Source organism: Ictalurus punctatus, chromosome 3 (genome assembly GCF_001660625.3).
Source record: "Ictalurus punctatus breed USDA103 chromosome 3, Coco_2.0, whole genome shotgun sequence".
Lineage (NCBI taxonomy): Eukaryota > Metazoa > Chordata > Actinopteri > Siluriformes > Ictaluridae > Ictalurus > Ictalurus punctatus.
The window spans coordinates 23,102,686-23,126,145 of record NC_030418.2 but is presented as its reverse complement, the minus strand read 5'-3'; the positions used below and the strand labels follow the sequence as shown (position 1 = coordinate 23,126,145).

Genomic DNA, 23,460 nt, shown 5'->3' with positions numbered 1-23,460 from the left:
TGGAGCTCTTTGGCATCAACTCAACTCGCCGTTTGGAGGAGGAGGAATGCTGCCGATGACCCCAAGAACACCATCCCCACCGTCAAACATGGAGGTGGAAACATTATGCTTTGGGGGTGTTTTTCTGCTAAGGGGACAGGAAAACTTCACCGCATCAAAGGGACGATGGACGGGGCCATGTACCGTGAAATCTTGGGTGAGAACCTCCTTCCCTCAGCCAGGGCATTGAAAATGGGTCGTGGATTTGTATTCCAGCATGACAATGACCCAAAACACACGGCCAATGCAACAAACGAGTGGCTCAAGAAGAAGCACATTAAGGTCCTGGAGTGACCTAGCCAGTCTCCAGACCTTAATCCCATAGAAAATCTGTGGAGGGAGCTGAAGGTTTGAGCTGCCAAACGTCAGCCTCCAAACCTTAATGACTTGGAGAAGATCTGCAAAGAGGAGTGGGACAAAATCCCTCCTGAGATGTGTGCAAACCTGGTGGCCAACTACAAGAAACGTCTGACCTCTGTGATTGCCAACAAGGGTTTTGCCACCAAGTACTAAGTCATGTTTTGCAGAGGGGTCAAATACATATTTCCCTCATTAAAATGCAAATCAATTTATAACATTTTTGACATGCGTTTTGCTGGATTTTTTTGTTGTTATTCTGTCTCTCACTGTTCAAATAAATCTACCATTAAAATTATAGACTGATCATTTCTTTGTCAGTGGGCAAACGTACAAAATCAGCAGGGGATCAAATACTTTTTTCCCTCACTGTAGTAGCCGAGATGCATGTATTTTTCCCCACTACAGGCCAATTGTAGGCAAGTATGCGATTTGGGATGCAGCCGAACTCTCTTGTTCGCCGTAAAACTGCCGTGTGTGATTGTGTCCTGTCGCAAAATGCGGTGTAAACTCTCACACGACGTTCATAATGTGATTAAGATGTTTACATGTCTGTAATACATGTCCATAATGCAACTAAAACAGGAGTACTCCACCTGTCTTAATTCGATTAGAGCTTAATTCGAGTATGACCTTAATTAGATTAAGGTAAGTAAAAATTGCTGTTTACATGGTAGTTTCTTAATCAAAGTATGGTCTTAATCGGGTTAAGAGTGGATTATTTTTGTCCATGTAAACACAGCTACTGATCGCTGCTGTGGAGGAAGAACAGTTTGAAAAATTAATCAGATGACAGTTGTACAATATCAGTTTCTCATGATATCAAAATACCTACTTGCAACAAAACAGGATGTAGAAATGCACTGATCTGATACCGAGTACCATTTTTGGGGACAATATTGGCCTGGAATACTGGATTACGAGCATTAGTGCAGCAGGAGCGTTGGTGCTTCAACACTCCAGGGTCCTCAGTTTGATCTTGACCTTGAGTTATGTGGAATTTTACGTTCTCCCTGTGTCTTTCTTCTGGGTTCTCCGGCTTGCTTTCACTTAGCAAAAACATGCTAGTAGGTGGATTGGCTATTAAATGATTCTAAATTCCTTTAAAATTCTTTAATTGGTAAAATTGAGCCTATTTTAAGGCTGTCCTAAGTCGTTTAAACGTGGTAGGTTTGTTCTAGGCAACTGTTCTTTGGAGATTTCTCTATGACAGTGTCAGTGTGTTATGCCTTTTTATCTCTCCTTATTAGGGATGCAACATGTACCTGATCTGCCAAAATAGCACTACCAAAAACATTTCTAATAAGAGATTTAAACCATTTAGCAAGCCCTTAAACTCTATCTCGAAGCTGGTTAAACTCTCTCACTGTAAGCACTTGGTTGAAAATCTGCTTTTCAACTTAGCATTTGTTAAACACAAGGGTCTTTGTTTGGTCTTTATAAAGCAACATTGTTTATTCTGATTGTACTGCTGTTGTTCATTGTATTTTATGCAGATATTTCCACACTGTTTTAGTAAAGTGCTTTGTCACACCTCACACACTGACTGACTGAGCTTGACCAACAACACTTTGTGAAATGAAACTGTTTTGTGATTCATTCTTGTAGTGGAGCTTGTCACAAATGGTCAAAAGCACTTATTCATGGAAGAAGATTAGGTTATGAAGACTCATATTTTTGCTATTCAAATAAACAGTTTTGAATAGAAATTAAACTTAAGTAACTTATCTTAGCTAGTGTGCTAGCAAAAAAGTGTCCTGGTGTAAAAATCCCTCACTGTATACATGTTTCTGCATGTGTATACCTGTACTCAACTCTGACCTACTTGAGTACACGCAGTCAGCAGATATCGATCTCGATTATGATTTTGACTGCCCACGATTACATGTGCATGATTGACTGCGATATTCAGAGGAAGTTCATCCTCTGTTCATAGAAAACTCTGCTGCATACCAAATCAAGCGCTTCCTAAACTTACAGCCAATCACCATAGAGTGGCACAGGGATGTCATTTTGTATGCCAAAACCCGGAATAAATGTAAGAGTTGGCAAATCATGACACTAGCATTTTGCTAAATGGGACTATAGAGGTTGTCTGGGACATTAAATGTCATCACGCTGAACAGAAAAAGTATTTGCAGATAAATTGGTTCAGGTATGCTGTGCACAATTCCCCAAAAAAAGTGGATGAAGGTCCATCCACAGAGTAAATCCGTATTATGGAAAATGTTTTTAAATCAATTTTGGAAAAGTTGCCGGAAGCTTGGTGGTGGTGATGTCGAAGGCAAGCAACCGTGGTATAGTTCGTTTATAGCATCCAGTTAGCTGTTTATTTCTGTTGATTGTATTTAGGTTTCAAACTCCATAAAAGTTGTGTTCATTTGTGAACATTATCTTGATGGACAAAACGTGTTAGTATTGTAAACTTTTGTTGATCACAGAGCTTATTTCTTGCGATAATCCAAAAGCCTATGGGAAAATCCTTTTGGGTTTTTGTCGAGGGAACCAGTGTGATGCTAACTTCCGGATTCCGGTACAAAATGACGTCATTTCTGAACCTCTTTATTCTATTAGGTGATGTGGCTGTGTCTCTCCTTTTGTAAACACTGTTATTGCCTTTTCTGCATAGGCCTGAATTGTTTCATTTGGTTGCATATTGTTATATTTGATTGCATATTTTCATTTGGTTGATGGCATTTTTATTTTTTACTTATCCTATATTTTGGGTACAATTTTATTTATAATTTGCTTCTACAAGATGATGCACATTAAGGACCAGTCTACTTTGATGCAAAGATTTGTACATTAACAGGAATATAGCACAACATGGAGGTGAAAGCAGTGGTCTGTTTATTTAAATGTGAAAGTGCAGTAAAAATGTGGTCCCTAAAATCAATGAATAGCGTGATCTCAATATTGATAAAAATAATTGTGATTATCACTTTTGCCATAATCGTGCAGCCCTATAACTGGGTGAACACGTAACTGGAGCACAATGACTTAGTAATTAGCACGTTTGTTGGGGGTTTGATTCTCGCCTTTTGTCCTGCCTGCATGAAGTTTGCATGCTCTCCCCGTGCTTTGGTGGCCTCCTCAGGGTACCCAGGCTTCCTCCTCCAGTCCAAAGACATGCACTGTATGTGTACCAGAGTCCCCTGGGACAGGCTCCTGGCTGGAATGATGGTTACTCAACGGTTAAAGCTTTGGGTTGTGAATTCAAATCCCAGCTACCTTGGGTTTTTGAGCAACTCTCATCCACCAACTGCTCGATTTTATTCTCTCGTTTTGGCTTAATATGTATCCAAATGAATAAAAATGAATATGCCATAAAATCCATCTGATGGCTACGTAGATTCTGCAGTATCCTAAAACATAAATATACTAACAAAGCCTATATGACGAGGCATCTGTCACACTGATCATACACAGTTTGGATGTGTACATGTTAAGTCCAAAAAATCCCTTAAATTTAATTTAGAATTTCGATCGTTAAGGCAACAAGAATAATCGTTTCTGTAATATTTGGCAACCCTGCACCAGCACTGTTCCAGTGGAGGAGTACAGAGAAGCGCTGCCGAGGTGAAACACTGAACTTGAGAGGAAAATGGCAGTGTTTTGTAGATCAGCCGCTTCAATTCTGAAACCAGTCAACTTATTGCCGTCTGCACTTGCAGCTGTTCGGCAATGCAGCTCAGGTAAAAATAATAATAATGATAAAAAAAAAAAAACCGAGCTGAATTGCACTTGCTCCTTGTTCAATGTCACAACTGACCAGCCTGAGCGTCCTGCTGTACAGCAACCAGTGCGGGAGATAGCTAAACATGCTAACAGCACGTAGCTACGTGTCTATGTAACGTTAGTATACAACTAATCGTAGTTCACCTCATTGTCAACGTATTGTTGGCGTTTCGCGTCTTTGCTTCTGTGTAGTGCAGAATTTTCTTACTATCGAGGATAGTTTATAACGGCTAAAGTTTGACGTGGGTTAGCTGGCTAATGTCACTCAGCTAACCAACCTTTTAGTATCGAGGCAAATGATATCTGACTAGCTTAGTCTTTAGTTAGCAAGTGGGGACCTGCTCTTGACAGGCACAAGGAAAGCATAAAGACCTAGTTGCTAATTTATTAGCGACACCTCCCAGTCTAATGAGCACACATTACAGTTGTTCTCTGGAATCAGAGGCAGTGTGGCCAGCTCTTTGCATGGGAACGTAGCTAATGCATGCTCTAGAAGTCGCCAGTTGACGTCACACGTTTGCATATTCATCGCCATACTCATTTGCGTAGCAAACAGTCAGTACGTTTAAATGGACAACAATAATCCAATATTAAGCCGATTAAGACAATACTCTGATTAAGAAACTACCGTGTAAACAGCAATTTTTAATTACCTTAATTCAATTAAGGTCATACTCGAAGTAAACACAAATTGAATTGTGGAGTACTCCTGTTTTAGTCGCATTATTGACGTGTAAACATTTTAATCACACTATTAACATCGTGTGGGAGTTTTCACCGCATTTTGTGACAAGACACGATCACACACGGCAGTGCTCAACCGTTTTACGGCAAACAAGAGAGCACGGCTACGTCCAAAACCGCATACTTATCTGCTATATAGTAGGTGAAATACATCTCGGCTACTATATAGTAGGTAAGTACATGGTTTGGGACGCAGACCACGGCTTCAAGCAGTCGTCTATTTGCAGGTACAGCATGACAAATAATTAACTGCACTTGAAGTGTCGTACAAATTTTAAATAAAAACACCCAAAACTTTATACGGTATAGTCACTGACTACGTTTACATGGACAGCAATCTAATTACTGGCCTTATTCTGAATAAGATAATACTGTGATTAAGGCGTTTACATGAGTTGCTTTTAAAATATTCCTTACATGTTCCCGTTTTACATGTTATAGAACATAGATAGATTAACGGCACACGTCATTACGTCACGCTGTCTGACGTTCCCTCCAGAATTTCACGTATTAACATACAGAACATGGGAAATAAACATGAAGGAAATATTTTATGGATTAAATACCTCACCTTTATTACTTGTAAATATACCCAATGTTTTAAAACAGTGGGATGAACCAGTGGTGATGAGTAATTGGGTATTAGGAAACCATGGTGATCAGTGATTGGTTGGTGGGACACAGTGGTGATCAATGATTGGACGTTGTGAACAAAACTTGCATAAGCACAACTCAGTCAGGCTTTACACACTACAACCCCTGGCAAAAATTATGGAATCACCAGTTTTAGAGGGTTCTTTTTTTTACTTCATAGCAAATAAACAAATCACAGATATGACAAAACAGGTTTTGTTTAGTAGCTGAACATTCTGGCTTAATGAAACATACCTCAAACAAATTAAATTGTTTTAATGAATGGCATATTTTTTTTCCAGATAAAGTAGAGGAAAAAATTATGGAATCACTCAATGTTGAGGAAAAAATTATGGAATCATCAACAAAAATGATTCCATAATCTCCTCCTCTGGCTTTTATGAAAGCCTGACCTCTTTGAGGCATGGACTTCACTAATGAAAAACAATATTATCCATAAAGTTAGTTCCACCTTTCTCAAATAGCGGTTGACAGATCAGCTTTGCAGGATGGAGCCTTGTCATAGACCAGGTTTTTTTGATTTCTCCTATAAATTTTCAATCAGATTGAGAGCCAGACTGTATGCTGGCCATGTCATTGAGTTTATATGCCGTTCCTGCAGAAAAACTTTAACACTCTTTGCTCTGTGGTAAGATGCATTATCATCCTGAAAAAGGACTTTATCACCAAAGCTATTTTCTATCGAGAGAATGAGAAAACTGCTGGTTTTCATTTGGCTTTTCTAATAATCCCATTTCATTCAGCCGATTTCTTACAGCTGTGTCACAAACATTGACTCCTGTTTCCGCCCATTTGTTTTGTTGTGCATATTTTCCAGGCATATTGCATTGAGTTTTCTGTCCTAACATTTGCCGTCTTCCTTGGAATACTTGTATGAGTTCCTTTTATAATCTTCCCATTTTGTGTATACCTGCACCAAATTTTAGACACAGCTGACTGGGAACAACCAACATCTTTTGCCCCACTCCGTGTTGGATTTCCTTCTTAAGGAATTTTATAATCCTTTGTTTCAGTTGATAGCCCTCTTGTTGGGGCCATGTTTCTTTTCAAAAAGTCCAAGGTTAAGGTCTGTAAACACTCTCTTTTAAGTGCATACTAATTTGCATTTATAGACTTATTTGTCATTGTTATTTGTTTTAGAAATACAAATTACAAGGTGATTTCATAATTTTTTACCTCTACTTAATCTGGGGGAAAAAACATGCCATTAATTAAAATAACTTCATTTTACTTGTTTGGGGCATGTTTCACAAAGCCAGAATGTTAAGTTATTAAACAAAATTTTTTTAATGTTGCTGTAATGTGTTAAAGCTGTAATGTGAGCTGGAGAGGCTTATTGGAGTGCAGAATAGTCGTAAACTTCTCCTAAAAAAGTTGCTAGATTTGTTGCTAGGCCTTTTTGCTGCTTTTTAATTTTGCAAAATGCTATTCCAGGGGATTTCCAGGCTGTCAGTGATGTTTGATACAGTGGTGGAAATCACAACGCACCTTTTATCAAAGTTGTTATTATATTTTTTTATTGAGTTACTACCTTTTTGACTGGTCACTTGCTATGAATGTGTTTAATCCAAACCGCAATAACTCAAACATAATACAGGCCTTTACTTAATATGTTATATGAGTGGAAAGTTCAGGAATAGAAGGCTGTATGGTGCTTATAAATGGACCAAATATTACTGTAGTTTCTGTGCATCTTTTCCCTGTGTCTGTATGGGTTTCCTCTTGGTTCTCTAGTTTCCTTCCACATCCCAAATACATACTGGTAGGTGGATTGGCTGCTCTACATTGCCTCTAAGCATGAATGTGTGTGCACGGTGCTCCAGGGTGTATTCCTGCTTCATGTTTGGTGCTCTGGTGTTCGGTCCCACAGCCACCACAACCAAGACCGGGGTAAAGTGGTCACTGAATATGAAACGAATGAACAATATTTAAATAATGTTCATAAAATAAGTCTGTACTGAGGGGGTTTGTGAATTGTATATTACAGTTAAACAGGTCCCTGTTTATATACTGGAATACTGGACTAGAAGATAAGGTAGATGTGTCTAGCAAACTGACCACTGGATTTTGGATACAACATGTTCATTACAGCTTCCAGAGTCTATATTGATTTTTTTAATTATTATTATTTTATTTTTTTATAACTAAATACAAAATGGAGTTTTGGAAGTTTGCTTCCATCTGTGAATATTTTTTGGTGCATTTTTACGCTGTCATGAAGTCTTTTATTTTAGTTTGCTCTACTTTGAGCATGATCTTATCCTTTTGAAAATTTCCAATGTAAAAATCTGCCCCTTTTCTTAAATTAAAATTTTGAGAAGTATAGTTAGTAGGCCTGTCAATTTTGTGGTGTACAAGACACTCATCTAGCAATTATGTTTTGGTAGAAAAAAGAGGACTCTTCAAGGAAGCAACTAATTAGTTTAAATAAATAAACATAAAGTCTCCAGGATGGAAGGCTTTCTCAAATATGAAATTAATCTGTTTTTTTTTTTTTTTTTTTTTTTTTTTTTTTTTTTTTTTTATAAAAGGTGGACAGTTCCAGTATATACTGGTTGACAAAAAAGGTGAAAAGAAAAATGTTGGTTTCATACAGTTAAACAGGCCCAAGGCCTTGAATGCTCTCTGCGATGGCCTAATGCTTGAAGTGGGTAAGGCCTTGGACACCTTTGAACAGGACACTGAGGTTGGTGCAATAGTCATCACAGGCAGTGAAAGAGCTTTTGCAGGTATGCAACTTGAGATTTGATCTAATAGTATCAGAGTGTTTTTGTTGATTATAACAGTCATGGGCTGTCCAGATCGCAATCAAATGTTGTTTTTATTTAGCGGGTGCTGACATCAAAGAGATGCAGAACAGAACTTTTCAGGAGTGCTTCGGTGGCAACTTTTTGGCACACTGGAACAAAGTATCAACAGTTAATAAGCCAGTTATAGCTGCTGTAAATGGATTTGCTGTGAGTAAAGAAATATTTTCAACTGTATATTTCCTTTCATCTTGAAGAATATTTTTAGTAAAGCTAAAATCTTAACCATTGAACCAGTCATCTCCTTGCAGCTTGGAGGAGGTTGCGAGTTGGCCATGATGTGTGACATAATCTATGCTGGAGAAAAAGCACAGTTTGGACAGCCTGAAATCTTATTAGGAACCATTCCAGGTAAACCGAGTGAAGTATAGCTTGGTCTACAAAACCTCAGTTGTAATGGTACAACCATGGTTGTGAATAAGTGATAGTGTAAATGGATTTTTTCTATTAATATGTTTGTATACAGGTTCTGGTGGTACTCAGAGGCTCACTCGGGCGGTGGGAAAGTCTTTGGCCATGGAGATGGTCCTTACAGGAGACCGGATCTCAGCACAGGAGGCCAAACAATCTGGTGTGTGCTTATTATATATTTATTGTTATTAAAGCATATAATGTATGTATAAAGCATATAATATAATGTAATGGTATAAATATTTCATATCACGATTATCGTGACCAAAACTATCACGGTTATCAGTATTATCACGGTATTGTTAAAAATGAGCTGAAAATGTACAAAAAGTACTGATGCACACACTGAAATAATTTAAACAGGCTTTATATTTGAAAATCAACAAACAACAAATAAAATCAGCAGCATGAACATTATAACACTAACATTAAAGTTGGCCATGTAGTCATGAGAGGTAAAAGTTTCCCCAGTGCAGGTTTTAATGAACACAACCCTAATTGTGCATATAAAAACAAGTAAAGCAAAGTGCACATACAACTATACAACATAATAGTACAAAATAATACAACCATATGTAAACAAATCGTGTAATATGTAATTGTTGACACTTTTTCTTCACGGAAGCTTGCGTTTATTACAAATGAGATAAGAAATTGTTTCAACCCAGTTCAGTATTTTGTGTCCAACTATTTATTTTTCCTCATACTTTTCTCGAACTCATGTATCGAGCTAAAAGATCACTTACCTGGCATTTATTATAAAGTGATGGATGGTTGTCACAAAGATGACTCACCAGATTTGACGTGTTGCTCCCTTTCGCAGTGACTTTCTTCTGGCAAGCTCTGTAGACAGGGTTCCAATCTTCTAATAAGTTTCCCTCAAAATCCAAAATATGGCCACACTTCAGAGTTGGTCCTTTTGGAAGATTGGAAAATCTCCCGAGCACTTTCACTGCCTTCCGCCATGTTTTCACAGTCAAAAAACAACCATGCTGCGACTGCGTCAGGCTCATGCTGGGTGTGTGTGGACAGCATTTACCGCGAGTTTTACAAATCTTGATAATCACACACAGTTTTAAGGATAATTAAATGTGACATTATAGGTGATACTAACTGTTGGGGAATTTTATCGTGGTTTATCATGAAACCAGTAACCGTTTCATCCCTAATAGCATATGCATATTGTTTGTAGTATGCAGTTGTTTTCAGCCTAAACATAATTGTAAGAGGCAAGCATTGTTTCTCCAAACTGAATAAGTAAGTAACCAATACATGATGCATTTCAGTAATATCATGTTACCTCTGCAGGTCTTGTAAGCAAAGTGTTTCCTGTGGACCAGCTGGTATCTGAAGCAGTCCGATGTGGGGAGAAGATTGCAAGTAATTCTAAGCTGGTGTCAGCCATGGCAAAGGAAGCTGTCAATGCAGGTGAATGTGATATTTATTATTTTCCCTAATAATTCAAAAGTATGGTGTGATATCTTCCTTTATCAAACCTTGTTAGAAAAAGCATCCGATATACACTGGTTTGATCTTAACTTTTAAAATATTGCTATTGGTTCCCTTGCCTTTGTAGCTGATTGCATATTGCCTTATCTAAGGCATCTGGCTTTTAGATGGATCATATTCTGTGTGTTCTTGGACATTCTTGACATTTTTATCTAAAATATATGGTTTACTTTCAGCGTTTGAACTGACCCTGAATGAAGGTACACGGTTTGAGAAGAGATTATTCCATGCTACCTTTGCTACAGTAAGTTGTAGGATAATACAAATTAAAGAGAATGCAAATTAAAGTTAAAACAAGTTGTAAGAGAAAAACTGATGATTGGACTTCTTGTTTCTTTAACAGGAGGACAGAAAAGAGGGCATGAGTGCATTTGTTGAGAAGAGGAAAGCTGATTTCCAGGACAAGTAAAGGATCAGATCAGTGCTGTTACTGAAAGACTGTGCTATAGGTATCAAACCTACAGAACATCTGTGGTTTGAAAGAAGCACCAGAAACTGAAATCAATAGTATAATACTCTGACATTTGCCTTTCTCTCCAGCAAAACATTTGATAATTTGAGCTAAGCTGTTTGGTTACTGTTATTGAATAAACTATCAGATGACATTACAGATCCTCAACAGGTCGCTGTTTGTAATGCATTTAAGGTTTAATAAATGTTTAGACAGAAATTTGAGATAAAGAATAAATTCAAAAAATCTTGACAGGAAGAAACTGTTATTAGTCTGTACTAGAATAATAAAACGACACCAAGAGACTAAAACCCCCCCAGTAAAATGGCTTGGGAATGTGGGTCAGGGTGTACTTACTTTTTTTACACACTAGGTGGTGATGGCACTATACAGGTTTGTAGGGGTACAGCATTAAATGTTTCGCTTCCGAAGTCTGGTTGACGAAGACAGACTATACCACTGAACTTTGGCAGATAGTACATATTAGGAAGAACATCAATTCCGAGCTTGTTCAGTCACCACATTTCATCCCCTTCTAAATATATTCTGAGTTTTAAGCTTTTGGGTTTAAGTCATTTCATGTGTGGTGTAGTTCAGGATCTGCGGGTTTCTCTTGTTACAATAGGGAATATTATTCTGAAAGCTGGTGTTATGTAGAAAAAGTTAATAATAACGAGAACTCCATATAGTAGTACATAGATTTTTTTCACTGCTATTTTCCGGCATATAAACAGATAAAATTCTCCGTATAAACTAATAGGAATGGTTCAAAATGTCACAGCTCATGCGCAAAAAGTGTGTCAGTTTGTTTACTTATTATTACTTTTTTTTAAATAAAATATTTTTTCGTTCTGGTCAATTTGACATTAAAAAAAATGTTCAATTGAAAACAAAACTGGAATAACTACTTAATTTAAGAACCAAACAATAATTGATAATATCGTAAATAATTCAACGCACATAGCCTTCAAGTCGCAGACCTTTCACGCTACGAATTTTGTACCTTCGTTTGCAATTACTCATGGAAGTTTTTTTTTCTTTCTTTCTTTCTTTTTTTTATAAATAGACTTAAATTTTTCATTCAGGCTTCACTATATATGAATTCAAAGTGAATTACAAAACTGCATCATTATGAATCAGAGTACACACCATTTTTACGCGTGGGTATCTTTAGGTACTTGCATTTTTAATAGCGTTTTTGTTGAACTGTTTTCACATCCAACGTGTGGTGCACAAAGGAGCACGGCAAATTTAATTATGAAACGACCCTTTTATTTCCTCTAGCCTATATCAGACCGCTTTCTCACTCTTAGGGTCTCAGGGTTTTCTTCACACGGTGACTTCTCATATACTCTCAAAAGTCCATAGCCTAATTGATTTTAATTTTCATTCAATATTCCCCTCGAGTCGACTTTCTTCTTTGCCCCTGGAACAAAACTTTTGAAAGAGAGAAAAAAATACTTTCTTCACATCGAAACGGCACAAAGGTCTCCAAAAAAGCGAGCAAAGCAGCAGTTGCGCTTTGAAGTCTGTCCCCTGCTAACGAAAGGTCAAAATAATAAATGTAGACCCAATTGAGGCGCTCTGCCCAGACAAAAGAGGCAAAACGTTACATTTTGGCAGAGGCAAACCCCTCATAGCGTGATAAACTCATTAAAAAAAGCAGAACCAAAGAGGGAGCAGCGTGGTGCCGCGCTTAAAGAAAAAGAGCTTTCAAACTGATCAGACGCTCTTGGCTCCGGATGGTTTCTCCTCCTCACATCAGTCTCTCTCTTCACTTCGCCTCCGCACTGCCATCACACTGAAGGGAAAACCTCGGAACAAATGCGTTTGTTTTGTTGTTTAAATATCCCATGTTCGTTCAGTGATTTGCGCAGTGTAATTAAAAAAAAAAAAGAAGAAAGATTTACAACGAGTTTTTCCTGACTTTTTCATTTTCGCTGAAAATCAGATTACAGAACAGTTATTTATTTATTTATTTATTTATTTTAATTTTTTTTTGCTTTTTTTTTATTGCATAACTCCATGGATATTTAATATGGCCACGCTAGAGTTTCACATCAAAATATACAAATGCCAAATTAAACTGGAATAAAACATGATTACTACATGAATAAAATGATCATTTTTGGGAGTGAATTGCCTACTAAGGTATATGTGTATTAAGCTGGAGGAAATCTGACATGTATCCTGTAGCCTGCATGTATGCACAGATTTAATAACATTTATAAGGAAATAGTCCACTTAATGCTATAAATAATTAAGTAACGGTACGTTCTACATTGCCTATTTATCCTGCCTATTTATTTAATAGGCTCATATTATTAACTAATCTTGATTATCATCTCAAATTATTGTATCATTCTTTAAAAGAGTAATGTAGGCTAAATAAGGCATTTTAGGCAGATGTGTGTAACCAACAGTTTTCTGAAACTGTCTATACTACTGGGGCTATGAAATAAACTATAATACCTACATACTGTTAAAGTCAATATAAGCTGTATTATGCTGTATTGTGCATGTTAGAGGTGTCCGACTCCATTGTCATAGATTTTTTTTTTCAAGTTTAACACATGGAGCCCTTGGTAACCAGTTATTTGGTAGAATTCAAAACTATGCAATTTAAAGGATTCTACACTACACCACAGTACAGTCTACGTCCCAAACCGCACACTGCTCTTCTACGCCTAGTTTTTTTTTTTTTGGACGAAGCCACTTAGACAGCAGCGCAGCGCGTGCCTTGAACGCGCGCTCGTTTTCGGACCAATAGGATGACATTATATGATCACGTGGCATCTTCTTTCACTTTCCTGCAAGTCTGCTGTCACCTGCGGTGAAAATGGTTGTGCTGAAAGGAATACCGTCACTACTTACACCGGAATTGTTGTATGCCCTGGCCAAAATGGGGCATGGAGACGAACTGGGTAAGCGCCATATAACCGCAACTATTAGGTTACCTAAGTTTAGAAATGCGGCAGCAGCGTGTTCAAGCTAATGTAGGCTGCACAGGCCAGTGCTTTCTCTCTTTTGCGACCTTTAAATGGGGTCGTGTTCACCGTGTTTGCTATAATAAGTTATATGAACGGTCCATCGGAAGTCGAAACATTCTAGTGAGTTCACGAGTCCTGACGTAACATCGACGTTTCTCAAAATGGCGGACGTTTGGCCAGTAGAAGTGCTAAGTGTAAGTCTAGTCATAATCTTTCCTTCACAATTTCCCCCACACATCTAAGAGAACGTTGTTATAACAGGCTTCCATTGTTATTATACTCATCACTTCTCAGAATAAAAGAGCTGCATGCTATTAGCTCTTAACTCTTGTTAGCTCGCCATTCACTTTAATAGGAACGCCTGTACACCTGCATATTCATGCAGTTGTCTAATCAGCCAATCAGGTGGCAGCAGCACAATACGTGATATCATGCAGATCGCCTACTGGTCAAGAGGGTCAGTTACAGTTAATGATAATAATGATAGTGTCTTTATTGGTCAGCTATACATTACAGCATAGTGAAATTATTTTCTTCGCATACCCCAGCATGTTAGGAAGATGGGGTTCACATCCAACATCAGAATAGGGAAACGGTGTGATCTCTGTAACCATGGCATGGTTATTGGTGCCTGATGGGCTGGTCTGAGTATATTAGAAACTGCTGATCTCTTGGGATTTTCAAACCCAACAGGCACAACAGATTTTACTCAGAATGATGCGAAAAACAAAAATATTCTGTGTGTCTGCAGGCTGAAACAGGTTGATGAGAGAGATCAGAGGAGAATGAACAGACTAGACTGAGCTGACAGGACGTCTATAGTAACTCAATTAAGCAATCTTTACAAAAGTGGTGAGCAGAAAAGCAGCTCAGAATGCACATCAAAGCTTGAGGTGGATGGGCTACAACAGCAGAAGAACACATCAGGTTCAACTCCTTTCAGCCAAGAATGAGAATCTGAGGCTATCATGGGCTCACAGAAACTGGACAGTTGATGACTGGAAAAAGGTGATTAAAAAATATATATTCATCTGCCCAGGTTCAATGAGACTGTTGCCCGCAATAGCCTCAGATTCCTGTTCTTAGCTGACCGGAGTGGAACCCAATGTGGTCTTCAGCTCTTGTAGCCCATTCACTTCAAGGTTTGATGTTTTGTGCATGCTGAAAAGCTTTTCTGCTCACTTTGGTTGAAAGGAGTCATTATATGAGTTACTATATCTTTCTTGGCAGTTCTATTCAATCTGGCCATTTTCCACCCACAGATCTGTCACTCAGTCAGTGTTTTTTAAGTTTTTCTATTTTGTTTTTGTGTTGTTGTTTTTTTCTTTTCTGAAATACTCAAACCAGCCCATCTGACAACAAGAACCATGCCACAGTCACAGAGATCACACTTTTCCCCATTCTGATGTTTGATGTGAACTTTAACTGAAAATCTTGACTGCATAAATTTGTATGTTTGTATGTCAGAAAAGAAACCAGCATATTAAGTGGTAAGAGACATTTTTCAGACAAAAAACATAATGAAGGCTGATGGATTTTGCTGCAAAAATAAGAAGCAAGTGCCACAGTCAAAGTCTCCAGAAGAACGTGTTTGGTTCAGCAAGATGCTCAATAAAACTTACAGCTCATTTAATTATAAACCTGCACTAATTCTACCTGAGACTACTATTTTTCTTTTTTTTCTTTTTTTTTTAAAGCAAAGGGTCGTCACACCAAATATTGCCTTTGTTTCATTTATTACTGTTTACTGCTCTTTATAGTGTTTTTTTTAAATAGAGAAATATTTAATTTCATTATTTTTGAAGGAATCTTTGCTCTTCAGCAAGTACACCCCATGGAAATTATTGGCTTTTTTTTGCCATATTTGGACAAGCAAACATTTGATCATTTTTGAAACAGTGCCTATTAATAAAGTTGATATACTCTATCAAATTACACATAACATTGACATTTTGTAGTCATTTTCACAATTAAAATGAACAGAAACACAGATCAGTCATATGGAAAAAGTAAGTGCACACCTTCAAATCCATAAAATTGGAATCAGTAGACCCACTTACCTTGTTGGTTCACCTTGCAGGTGTGTAATTTGACAATTGTTATTTTTTTTATATGCGCAATTTGTGTTAATTATCCTCTAATAAATTTTGTCACTGAGATGTTTGAAAGTTCCAGCAACACTGGTGCACCTGATACACTCATACCACTCATATCACTAACATGCAACTGCTGTGTCACTGCTGTGCTGAAATTGATTGATCCACTGCTAAAATAGCACCTGGCCAGTAGTGGTCCCTTCCACTGTTTTATATATATATATATATATATATATATATATATATATATATATATATATATATATATTTAGAGGGGCTGATAAACTATATGTGGCAATACTGAGCAACTTGCACACCTAAAATGACTAATGAAAGTAGATTCAAGGCAGATGTACTTAAACATTTGTATTTACTGTTTGATTTGAGACATTACTATGTAACAAACATCCACATACTCAACTTAACCCATCATAACAGTATATGGTTTACAGTGTCCCAGGATTGGGAAATGTAGAGAATTCTTTTTTTCCCCTCTTTGTAGTTCTTGCAGATGCAAATTTTCCTGTCTCCTCTGTTTGTAAAAGTGGTCCCATGGAGATACGAGCTGATGGTAAGTATTCCTTCATGTTTTAAACAATAAAACATCATATTTACGTGCATCTACAGACAAGTCAAGTATTGGCTATGTTTTATCTTTTTAGGTCTGCGTATTCCAGAGCTATTGGAAGCAATATTGAAGCTCTTTCCTCTTGATTCCTATGTTGAATGTCCGGTGGGTATTGCGGTTTTATGTTGAATCCTTTTATACTGAAATTTAAATATTATTTTATATGGCAAACATATTTTTTATATAATATCAGAACCCACATAATAGGTTAATCTGTATTCATCAAAATATTTTCATTCTATAAATAAAACTATTTTAAAGCTAAATGAGGACTCATTGAGTAAATTGTTTTCTTTCAGGCAGCTGTAATGGATCTAGTAGAAAGTGACAGGCAGCGGGGTCTTGTAGTGCCAGTGTGGCCCTGCTACTCTGATCTTCTGAAACAAGCGGGATCAGATGTGGGTTGCTGTGATCTTCACTGTCTAAGACAGGATTCTCAGAAATTGTTAACAATCATATCTTACTAAGGGATCAGTTAAATAATTTCCTTTACATTATTACAAAATTCTTGCTATTCATTACTTGAGAAGTGGACTGTGTTAATTTAGACAATGCAGTAATTCAGTTGGGGTGGCACAGCAGGTAGCGTTGCCACCTCACAGTCCTGAGATTGGGTTACTGTCTGTGTAGAGTTTCACATGTTCTCCTCTTGGGCACGTGAGTTTTCTCTGGGTTCTCTGGTTTCTTGGGTTCTCTGGTTTCTTCCCACATCACAAAAACATGCTGGTAGGTGGATTGTATACACTAAATTGTCCCTAGGTGTGAATGTGTGTGTAAATGTGTGTGCATGGTGCCCTGAACAGGATAATATGGTTATGATTTAAAATGATTAATGAATGAATAAATAATAGTTCACATATTAGATACATCATGGGTATAATAGTTTATGCTTGAATAATTATACAGAATTTATGGTTATTCTGAAAATTGTATTTTATTTGTTTTTTTCAGGGGAATTTTGATGCAATTGAAAGGTTTGCATTCTATGAGCGTGCGAAGAAGGCTTTTGCTGTTGTAGCAACAGGGTACAGTATAATTCTGAGCTGCCATGAATCTACAGGGTCATGTTAATTTCTACCTTGGTATAATAAATCTTTCTTATCTTTTCAACAGGGAGACTGCTCTGTATGGAAACATCATTATCAAGAAAGGAGTCATTCATCCTGAAGAGCTATGCTAAAGAATTTTGGAATATTCTTGAGCTTTTTTTAAAAACACTTCAACAAGTTGGAATTGGAGAACAGCCTAGGTGTGCTAATTTACTTATTTTGTGATATATTCATTACTCTGTAGGAAATCTGCAGACTTTAAGGGCCTTCACACTGAGCATGATTAAGCGACATGAATGTTTGACGGGACGACGCTCTTGAAACGAAACAATAGATCTGTATGGTGCTGTTCACACTGGGCGCAATCATTTGTGGTGCGACAAAGCGATACTTTTTTATGTCCAGTGTGTGGATTTTTCTCTGTTGCTCCACGACAAAACGGGCCGTCCAATTAGATTTGAGCTTTAGATCACGTGCATGGACATGCTGCTGTTGCACAAAAGGGCGAGATAGGTGGCGCTATAGCACAGACAGCTGTTTTGAAAACCAGTGTAAACACAGAGGAAGATTATTCCAGAAGAGAGAAGAGAATGGATATTGAGTTCTTGTTATCATTTGTCAAGTTTCCATCCACTTTTTGCACATTTCTGTTATCAACAAAGTGGAAATGCGTAAAAAAAGTTTGTGATATTTGCTGTTTCCCACCTGTTTCTATTCAGTTGGCCTTTTACCAATAAAATGGTGTGCATCAGTTACTTATGTATTAAAAGTGCCATTTTCTCAGTGTTACAGTTGAACTTTTTGTAGCAGAAAACAATACTCAGTATGTCATTTGTTATTTGTCTTTATATCTTTGTTGAAACATGTCAGTAATAAATATAATGGGATAGCATGAACTGAACTGTCATGTCATTTATCAAAGTTCTTTCACCATGATTAAAAAGTGGGCTGGTCTTGGGCATTAAACTCGGGTTTTGTCCCACTACTGTGATATTGCATTATATTTCCTATTATTTTATTTATACTAAAGCAGCTTGATGGTGCTGTTCAAAAAACCTTCTTCTTAACAGTTTGTGTTGTATTGTGGTGTGGTGCTATGCACCAACATTTACACGATTATTCTTCTCGGTGGTCAAAGACGATAGGCCGATCAGCCAGCTATTGTGCAGTCGTAAAATGCATTCTCGGTCAGCGCCACCTATCGTGAATTGGCTGAAGGCAAACAATCGTTTTGCATTTGGTGTGAAAGTGCCGTTTGTCTACAATTCGCTTCGCTTTATCGTGTCGCGCTCAGTGTGAAAGGGCCTTTACAGCTTGTAAGTTGGAATAAATGTTATGTCTTCGGCTTTGCTCTTGAGACATTGCAGAAACCACTGGCATGGTTCTACAGGTATCTGCTGAATTGACAAAGACACAAAGCCTTAGTTTGCCAAACTAAGAGCCAGCGTTATTCAGACATTTTGCCTTTTCCTTGTGATTTTTTGCAGAATTTCAAACCATCAGAAAAAACACCTACAATTAATGTTCCTTTTCTATATTTTATAAATAAATTTGAAATAAACCACATTAGTGTGCTTATAATAAGTTTACATTTATTAATTTGGCTGGTACTCCTATACAGAGCAATGCAGAATTGAGACAATCCAAGCAGCCTACAGCTGAGCAGTTGAGGTTTATGGGCCTTACTCAAGGTCCCACTGATGGATCTGGCAGTCCTGCTAGTGAAACTCGCAATCTTCTGTACACTATCAGAGCTTTATCTGCTATGTGCAGATGATCAGAATGAGATTTACATGGCTTTTTATTTTCATCAAGCTATTACAAATTTAATAAATTCATGCAATTTAACACATTCTGAAAATGATTTCATGATTTTAAGTGCATTATTCTTGTTTAGCTATGGAAGAGGTGATCACGGTCCTCTTCAGGCTCCATATAAACCTTCTTGGGAAGATTTTCCATAATTGGAACCTGGAACACTTGGCCTGTAAAATCTCCGTGATACAGGCCATCTTTGTCTTCCTCTGGGGTCATATACACACTTGTTTCACGTAGTTCCTTTATTTCAGCCTTGTCGGGCACTGGTATGTCAGGCTGGACCACTCTCTCTTTGAGGTCAGCATGATTCACTAGTCCCTGTATGTTATGGTAAACGTCATCGAGGTCCTTCTCAGCTTCTTGATAGAGCCGGCCTTGACCATAGTATTGAGGTTCAAGGTAGGCTTCATCCTGCTTGTTTCCAGCTGAGTGCTGAACGTCAGATGGAAGGTAGAGCTTGTCGTTGTCTTCTTCAGGCTTATTGTATTTCTGCCGGTGAAAATGCTTCATAGCTTTCCATATGGCCATGTGAGGATCAATGTCGATCTCTGTCAGATCCTGTTCCTCTACAGGTTCAACTTCCTTAAGTCCCAGCATGATCTTCTCATTAAAATCATGAGACCTGGTGTGGTAAAAAGAAGTCAGACTTATGGTATAGTGCTTCATCAAAGTCTAATGTCTAAAGTTTATTCTATATTTATTCTGTTATTTTAAGATGATGAGCAGAGGGAAAACACACATAACCTTGTATCTTGAACTGATGTATGCTTTTCATCTCCCTGTATGAGAAGCAAATCATAGCAATGAATAATATTTCAGGGTAATAACAAGCTTAATACTGTTTGGGGGCTTGTTTTAACCACACTGAAAAAGTGTACAGATTTATGTTCCCGATTTTACTCATCAAATGAGGTCAGAGTGCAGAATGATCAATCTATTCTCTGATCCAGACCATTTCACTAAAACCAATCATTTTTTGCATTAAATTTAGATATATTCCCAATATATTTTAAGAATAATATGTTTTAGATCAAAGCAAAGCTGTTTGATGATTGTTCAAATAATATAGCTTAGTTTTAGAACCAGTGGTTTACTCACACAGATGTAATCAATTATTTAGATGTAGGTCTTTAAAATTTGGCTGTAACATTGCGTTCTGTGGTTGCATACAGAACATCTTAATTATTTTGAAAGCTCAGGCTGAGGTTACCATGTAACTTCCTTGATATACCTTACTGGTGCTTGAAATGTGCAAACGAAAGAAAAAATCCATGCGATTGAAAGATATATCCATGCCTTGGAATATACTACTTGTATAAAAGTTACATTCAATAAGATATAGTTTGTATTGGATAAAAAGTTTTGGATATGTTTCTATATACAATACTAAATACTTAAGTGAAAATTTCGAAAACCAAAAAAAATACTGTAAATATACATACCCATGATTTATATGGGCTTGCTGTGGTGCTGTACAGCAGCACTGACAAGCAGAGCAGAATAGAGCACCTTCAATATGGGAAAAAGGGTGAGATTATTGGAATTGTTTTTTCTTTATACACAATAAGGCATAATTGCTATGATGTAAAAGAAAAGAGTTTATATACACTTACCTGAACATTGTTGCTCCTGATGTCTTAATAGCACGATGAGTAAAGAAATAGGCTGCCATATGACCATGGTGCATATCAGAATTGTCATAAAAAGAGTAAAGGTCATTAGTTAAGTAAGCATTTATAAGGACTTTGATCCTTAGAAGTACACAGTTGTATTATTAAATTTCCTTTTTCTTTTATACCTTACTATACAAAACACACACACACACACACACACCAAAAGTTCCTTTAAGTAAAGTTACTTTACTTGTATGTGTATGAGCAAAACAGTCAATTCAAAAATGTATTAAATGGACAATATCAGAAAGAAAGAAAAAAAAACATCTGCGAAGTCCTATTTAAATGTCTTACATAATTTATGACCATTTAACTTGAACAGAAAACAATGTGAACATATTTAGGCAAACAAAAAGTTGGTAGCTGTAACATGACACTATGAATGCTTCCATATAAATGGTCAGATTTTTCCCATTACAAGAATTTATCATGACAATGTTAATTGATCTTTGCTAAATGTAAAGATAAGACCATAATGTGGCAGTATTATGTGATATACCAACATATGTGTCTGAAATCACTGTGTACTTACTATACAGATTATTCTATATAAAGCAGTAGGAAAGGAGACACTATACTGAATTCACACTGCCAACTCATAATGTATAAGTTACGTACAGGCACTTTCTCTTTATTTCTCTATTTAGATAGTTAGGACATATAAAATGGATTATTTCAATCACATATTTAACTGAATGTCATTTAGACAAAGTCAGTCTTCTCAGAGTAGAAGAGATTAGAGAGACTAAGGGCACCCACACAATCCACACCCACCTCCCACAGAGCTGTGTGGGGGAGATTGAAGACAGACAAGTGTGTTGTGATCTCAGTGCCAAGTACTTGCCCTCATTAACCCAAGCAGCCTCAGTAACAGGACAATGTTTACTCAGTATGCTGGTTAGACATAAGAGGACTGAGTCTGACTCACCCTCACCTGCCAGGCCTTGTTTACAGGCTAAACGGAAGAACTCTTCAGGGCATTAACTAACCGAGTTTCACATCAGAAATGACTCTCTGGAAGCAGTAAAACTAAGTATGATAAAAGAGTACAATAACAGGTTTCCATTTATAATAGGGAGCTCATTAAAGATATAAGTTATAAATGCTAACAAATGCTTACTTGTCCTTTTTGCAAATGTTAATCTTGTTGGGGATGTTTACGCATGTCCCATTTGAAATAGATTCTAATATAAAGAAGCCATTTAACTAATAACTCTATTTTCATAGGGGTTATATCAGTCCGATTAGCCACCTGGGCACTAAATCCAGTCCGCTACCACAGGCTCTGGGGCATCTCTCCATACCAGGCTTTTTATTGTATCTTACTAACATGCAACTTGCATGTGCTTGTAATTAGAATGATTGTAATTTTAATGTAGCCATTTTAATGAAGCTCCATATGTGCCCTTGATGTTTACTTTTACTGAACAGCAGCCATTAGTACATTGGATTGTATAGTATGATGTTGTCGAAGCTTGTTATTTTCTTAAAACTGTTCTTTAATCTGTTTATTCTAGTGGGGGGAAAACAGCTGAAACAGATTGAACATTTATAAGCAGTCCTCTCAAAGACCTAAAAATTCTAAATATAATTATTATTATATTTTTATAAATATGTACATAATCATACATCTATCAATATTTTTTTTACTAAATAACAAGGGTTATGTAAAAATATATGAAATTTTAAAAAAAAACCCATTTCTTAAAAAAGTCCAGTGATTTTAACACTGTTCCTTCATGTAGTCTTAAGTTTAAATTTCAATTGTTTTCATTTAAAATAGCTAGTCTAAAATGAATTTTTTGAGTACACAGTGGGAAAATGTATAGTTTTTTTTTTCTGATACTGTTAACATTTTTTGTGCTTTTGTGACAACTGTGACTGTGAAATTTTTGTAATCTCATATAAAACAAAGTAATTATTGTATTTATTATAGAAAAATGTAAGTAATAAATACACATTAAAATACCAATAGTCTCATTGGCATCTGTTTAAACCTTAATAAGGTAAACATCTAATTTTAAGCTCTGATATTTCTTACAGTAATACAATCCTGGTATTTCTCTCTCTATTTGAGCGTTGTCTTCTTAGGTAAGAAAAGGAACAGGAGGGATGCTTTTCCCCCTCTGCCAGGTTGATCTCTGGTTGTTTCAGACACCTCTGGTTTTCACTAGGTGAGCTATAGATCTTTGAGCACCCCACACAAAGTGTACCCACACCCGGCTGGGCTGCTTTTAATTATTACAGCCCTGGCATAACTCTCCTCGCCATCAGCCACGCAGTTGCTGAGTGACGGACTGTGGGAACAAATGGCCCACGGCATGGAACTAAATAAAGTGCTACAAAGTATTTATTGGTGCCAGTAATACAGACCTCATGCTTGATCAAGCCCTACTGCTTCCCTTTGCCTGCTGCCAACGACCATCAGTAGAGGGGTTTTACTTAGGGTGTTTTACTGAGTGCATGAGTGGAGAGAATTTAAGCAAAATAATACAC

The 23,460-nt window shown here is 37.1% G+C and overlaps 3 protein-coding genes across 5 annotated transcripts; 2 read left to right on the top strand and 1 right to left on the bottom strand.

The window, feature by feature from the left end:
- The first annotated feature begins 3,983 nt into the window (after positions 1-3,983).
- Positions 3,984-10,878, top strand: echs1 (enoyl CoA hydratase, short chain, 1, mitochondrial). Its single transcript, NM_001201117.1, is given in 8 exon segments — positions 3,984-4,091; positions 8,064-8,261; positions 8,362-8,489; positions 8,591-8,690; positions 8,806-8,910; positions 10,059-10,178; positions 10,436-10,503; positions 10,603-10,878. Coding segments are annotated over 8 exon segments (876 nt in total). The 5' UTR covers positions 3,984-4,000; the 3' UTR covers positions 10,669-10,878.
- A 2,591-nt stretch (positions 10,879-13,469) lies between these two features.
- fuom (fucose mutarotase) lies at positions 13,470-19,325 on the top strand. 3 transcript variants are annotated; one of them, XR_008396313.1, is made up of 8 exons: positions 13,470-13,634; positions 16,299-16,367; positions 16,459-16,529; positions 16,724-16,822; positions 17,055-17,150; positions 17,376-17,449; positions 17,538-17,673; positions 19,095-19,325. XR_008396313.1 is itself a non-coding variant. In XM_053679777.1 (7 exons), exons 1-7 carry the CDS (start codon positions 13,550-13,552, stop codon positions 17,602-17,604), a joined length of 561 nt encoding a protein of 186 aa, XP_053535752.1. In that variant the 5' UTR covers positions 13,471-13,549; the 3' UTR covers positions 17,605-18,369. The 3 variants fall into 3 exon arrangements, 2 of the variants coding, with proteins under 2 accessions (XP_053535752.1, XP_017320307.1); XM_053679777.1 differs by lacking the exon at positions 19,095-19,325 and having other exon boundaries at positions 13,471-13,634; positions 17,538-18,369; XM_017464818.3 differs by lacking the exons at positions 17,055-17,150; positions 19,095-19,325 and having other exon boundaries at positions 13,475-13,634; positions 17,538-18,369.
- si:ch211-217g15.3 (uncharacterized protein LOC368914 homolog) lies at positions 19,044-21,008 on the bottom strand. The gene is made up of 4 exons (XM_017464817.1): positions 20,905-21,008; positions 20,734-20,800; positions 20,036-20,070; positions 19,044-19,913 (listed from the first exon to the last, which is right to left on the bottom strand). The coding sequence occupies exons 1-4, from the start codon at positions 20,976-20,978 to the stop codon at positions 19,367-19,369; spliced, it is 723 nt and encodes a 240-aa protein (XP_017320306.1). The 5' UTR covers positions 20,979-21,008; the 3' UTR covers positions 19,044-19,366.
- Between the last annotated feature and the right edge of the window lie 2,452 nt (positions 21,009-23,460).